This window comes from Sardina pilchardus, chromosome 17, assembly GCF_963854185.1.
Source record: "Sardina pilchardus chromosome 17, fSarPil1.1, whole genome shotgun sequence".
Taxonomy (NCBI): domain Eukaryota; kingdom Metazoa; phylum Chordata; class Actinopteri; order Clupeiformes; family Clupeidae; genus Sardina; species Sardina pilchardus.
Genome location: NC_085010.1, coordinates 32518341 through 32523340, shown reverse-complemented (window position 1 = coordinate 32523340; position 5000 = coordinate 32518341). Strand labels below are relative to the sequence as shown.

Here is a 5000-nt window from a genome sequence, read left to right as displayed (position 1 = left end):
CACACACACCCCTACACGCCTTCACGCACACACACACCTACACACCCCTACACACTCACACCCCTACACACACACACACACACCCCTCCCCTACACACACACACACCTACACACCTTACACCAGTGTTGGGAAAGTTCACTTTCTACATGAACTAGTTCAGTTCATCGTTCACAAATTTTAAAATGAACTAGTTCAGTTCATAGTTCATAATTCAAAATTATGAACGAAGTTCACAGCTCCAAAAAATGAACTAGTTCAGTTCATTTTTTCAATGTTGCAAACTATAGGCTACTCTTTCAAAATTGTTGCCACAGCCAGCAAATGTTTCATTAGTTTGCATGAAATAGCCATTTTCAGACAGGTTTTACGCACATTCTGCTATAATTGCTTGCCACATTTCTGACGGTAGCGGAAATTCAGATATGAAGCATGCGAAATGTATACGGACTCTGTTTGTTCACATCTAATTTAGAATTTCCATCAATTGGGCTTTGGTTCGCTGGGCAGAAATGCGGCCGCGCTGTCAGAAGAGTGTTTTTACACCGGGAGAGGAGGATACCTTGCTGCATTAGCTACCTGCAGCGTGAGAGATGGAACTGTTCACTGACATGGGGTGCTTTAAACGGCTACACGTAATACTTCACTGGACTTGATCATCAAGTGCGATTTTTTCCGCGATTGCATGCAGGCCTAGGCTGTAGCAGCTGTGGCGGCAACATTACGGAAACATAGGTTGGCAGCAGGAAAGATTCCGGTAAAGGCTAGTGAAGGCTATACAGAAATATGAATTCAGACATAGAATCTGGCATAGACAAAGAAGCACACGCAACGGTTGGGCAAGACTTTAGTGCTATTAACGGTGCGTTTTTTGCCTGAACCTAACGAAATTAAAAAAAGAGTGAACGTGACGTTCACAGACACCAGAATGAACACGTTCACAGTATCGTTCATCAGGCAGAAATACAGTTCGTTCAGTTCACGTTCACCAAAATTATGAACGAGTTCAGGCACAACACTGCCTTACACACTGTGTTGGCCTTACATTCACACACACACACACACACACCTTACTCACTCCTACACACACACTCACTATACACAAGCTGTTCCTGGATTAATATGTAAATGTGTATATATGTGTGTGTGTGTGTGTGTGTGTGTGTGTGTGTGTGTGTGTGTGTGTGTGTGTGTGTGTGTAGCTGCTGCATGTACATGAGACGTTCCTGGACTGCCACTATAACTGGAAGATTAATATGTATATGTGTGTGTGTGTGTGTGTGTGTGTGTGTGTGTGTGTGTAGCTGCTGCATGTACATGAGACGTTCCTGGACTGCCACTATAACTGGGAGCTGGTGATCTGGTGCTCGTCGCTCTCGCTGTTCCTGCTGCGCTTCATCACTCTGGGCTCAGAGACCAGCAAGAAGTACAGCAACACCTCCATCCTCCTCACCGAGCAGGTACACACACACACACACACACACACACACACACACACACACACACACACACACAGCTTCATCACTCTGGGCTCAGAGACCAGCAAGAAGTACAGCAACACCTCCATACTCCTCACCGAGCAGGTACACACACACACACACACACACACACACACACACACACACACACACACACAGCTTCATCACTCTGGGCTCAGAGACCAGCAAGAAGTACAGCAACACCTCCATCCTCCTCACCGAGCAGGTACACACACACACACACACACACACACACACACACACACACACACACACACACACACACACACAGCTTCATCACTCTGGGCTCAGAGACCAGCAAGAAGTACAGCAACACCTCCATCCTCCTCACCGAGCAGGTACACACACACACACACACACACACACACACACACACACACACACACACACACACACACCTTCATCACTCTGGGATCAGAGACCAGCAAGAAGTACAGCAACACCTCCATCCTCCTCACCGAGCAGGTACACACACACACACACACACACACACACAGCAACACCTCCATCCTCCTGACCGAGCAGGTACACACACACACACACACACACACACACACAGCTTCATCACTCTGGGCTCAGAGACCAGCAAGAAGTACAGCAACACCTCCATCCTCCTGACCGAGCAGGTACACACACACACACACACACACACACACACACACACACACACACACACACACACACACACACACACACACACACACACACACACACACACACACAGCAACACCTCCATCCTCCTGACCGAGCAGGTACACACACACACACACACACACACACACACACACACAGCAACACCTCCATCCTCCTGACCGAGCAGGTACACACACACACACACACACACACACACACACACACACACACACACACACACACACACACACACACACAGCTTCATCACTCTGGGATCAGAGACCAGCAAGAAGTACAGCAACACCTCCATCCTCCTGACCGAGCAGGTACACACACACACACACACACACACACACAGCAACACCTCCATCCTCCTGACCGAGCAGGCACACACACACACACACACACACACACACACACACACACACACAGCTTCATCACTCTGGGATCAGAGACCAGCAAGAAATACAGCAACACCTCCATCCTCCTCACCGAGCAGGTACACACACACACACACACACACACACACACACACACACACACACACACACACACACACACACACACACACACACACAGCTTCATCACTCTGGGATCAGAGACCAGCAAGAAGTACAGCAACACCTCCATACTCCTCACCGAGCAGGTACACACACACACACACACACACACACACACAGCAACACCTCCATCCTCCTCACGGAGCAGGTACACACACACACACACACACACACACACACACACACATACAGCAACACCTCCATCCTCCTCACGGAGCAGGTACACACACACACACACACACACACACACACACACACACACACAGCAACACCTCCATCCTCCTCACGGAGCAGGTACACACACACACACACACACAACACCTCCATCCTCCTCACGGAGCAGGTACACACACACACACACACACACACACACACACACACAGCAACACCTCCATCCTCCTCACGGAGCAGGTACACACACACACACACACACACACACACACACACACACACACACACAGCAACACCTCCATCCTCCTCACGGAGCAGGTACACACACACACACACACACACACACACACAGCAACACCTCCATCCTCCTCACGGAGCAGGTACACACACACACACACACACACACACACACACACACACACACACCTACACCCCTTCACAGTACACGCCTACACGCCTTCACCTAAAATGTGTGTGTGTGTGTGTGTGTGTGTGTGTGTCCTCAGATCAATCTGTACCTGAAGATGGAGAAGAAGCCAAACAAGAAGGAGGAGCTGACGCTGGTCAACAACGTGCTCAAGCTGGCCACCAAACTGCTCAAGGTCATTACTGTAGTCAAGGTCGTGTGGCCACCAAACTGCTCAAGGTCATTACTATAGTCAAGGTCGTGTGGCCACCAAACTGCTCAAGGTCATTACTATAGTCAAGGTCGTGTAGCCACCAAACTGCTCAAGGTCATTACTGTAGTCAAGGTCGTGTAGCCACCAAACTGCTCAAGGTCATTACTATAGTCAAGGTCGTGTAGCCACCAAAAGGTCATTACTATAGTCAAGGTCGTGTAGCCACCAAACTACTCAAGGTCATTACTATAGTCAGGGTCGTATAGCCACCAAACTACTCAAGGTCATTACTATAGTCAGGGTCGTATAGCCACCAAACTACTCAAGGTCATTACTATAGGGTGCGTTCGTAAATTTCACTCCGAGCGCTTCGAGCACACTCTGAAACTTTTTAACCGTTCGTAAATTCAGAGTGTGGATGGAATTATCGTCCGTCCATCGTCACACTCTTGGAGCGTCCAGAGCGTACTCTGAGCACTCCAGTTGGAAGGACGGAGTAGCAGAGCGTGATGTCACATCAGTCAGCTACTAACGAGAATAGTTACCTACGTAACGTTAACTGGTTAGCATTTTAGTGCTAGTGCTAAAACATAGGTGTCAAACTCAAGGCCCGCGGGCCAAATGCGGCCCGCCACGTAATTTCATATGGCCCGCGAGAGCTTAAAGGATCCGATACAGTGTTTGCGTATACTGTAGTCAATACACTGCAATACAATGCACGCATGTGAGACTGACAGGGAGGCAACATCAACCACCTTCCTCTATGATCAGTGCAACTGGCTACATCAGATGTGATAGCAACGCGTACGTGTGAAAACAAAACAGACCAGTATTCTAAACTATTTGGCGAACGGAGCGCCTAAATTACGCACTCGGTTTAGCCTGCCTGTGAAACGCATGATTGTTTGAAGTGCGTGTGCCTCTTTGAGAGGGGAATCGATGTAAGTTACTTTGATTTCAATTGGTAGTTGTAAATTACGTGATACGTTTACATCTACGTTTTAAAAGCATGTATAATTGTGTGGAGTCCTATTATCCAAAAAATTCTCCAAATCCTTGCTAATCGAGCAAGTGATTGTTTGGCCAAAATCGAAAGTAAGCCTATTCCGACCGAGAAGAGGTGCATTCAGATCAGGCAAGCAGAAGTAGGCTAGAAGTTTGTAGTAATCGTCCCGTTGCTTTGCATTTTCATTTCAGTTTAAAACGAACATCGTAGAATTAAGGTTGCTTTTGATATAGTACAAAGACGCAAAACTGGTGGTCTAATTATCGATTCTGTTGTCTTTGAAAGATTCTCTTAGATGCATTTAAAGGGATATTCCGCCATTTTTGGAAATATGCTCATTTCCCACCTCCCCTCGAGCAAAACAATTGATATTTACCTTGTTCCTGTTCATCCAGCCATTCTGTGAGTCTGACGATACAACGTTTAGCTTCAGCCTAGCATAGATCATTGAATCGGATTAGACCTTTAGCTTCTCGCTTGCTAGCTTCATGTTTAAAAGTGACTAAGATTTCT

The 5000-nt window shown here is 47.5% G+C and overlaps 1 protein-coding gene across 3 annotated transcripts in view; it reads left to right on the top strand.

Moving 5' to 3' along the window:
- Nucleotides 1-5000, top strand: part of LOC134061963 (protein PHTF2-like) — a 65900-nt gene that overhangs the window by 57123 nt on the left and 3777 nt on the right. For all 3 annotated transcript variants that reach the window (XM_062517813.1, XM_062517814.1, XM_062517812.1), the window contains 2 exons: nt 1303-1458; nt 3368-3463. In XM_062517813.1, the coding sequence (XP_062373797.1) occupies nt 1303-1458; nt 3368-3463 (252 nt within the window). The remainder of the gene's footprint in view (nt 1-1302; nt 1459-3367; nt 3464-5000) is intronic.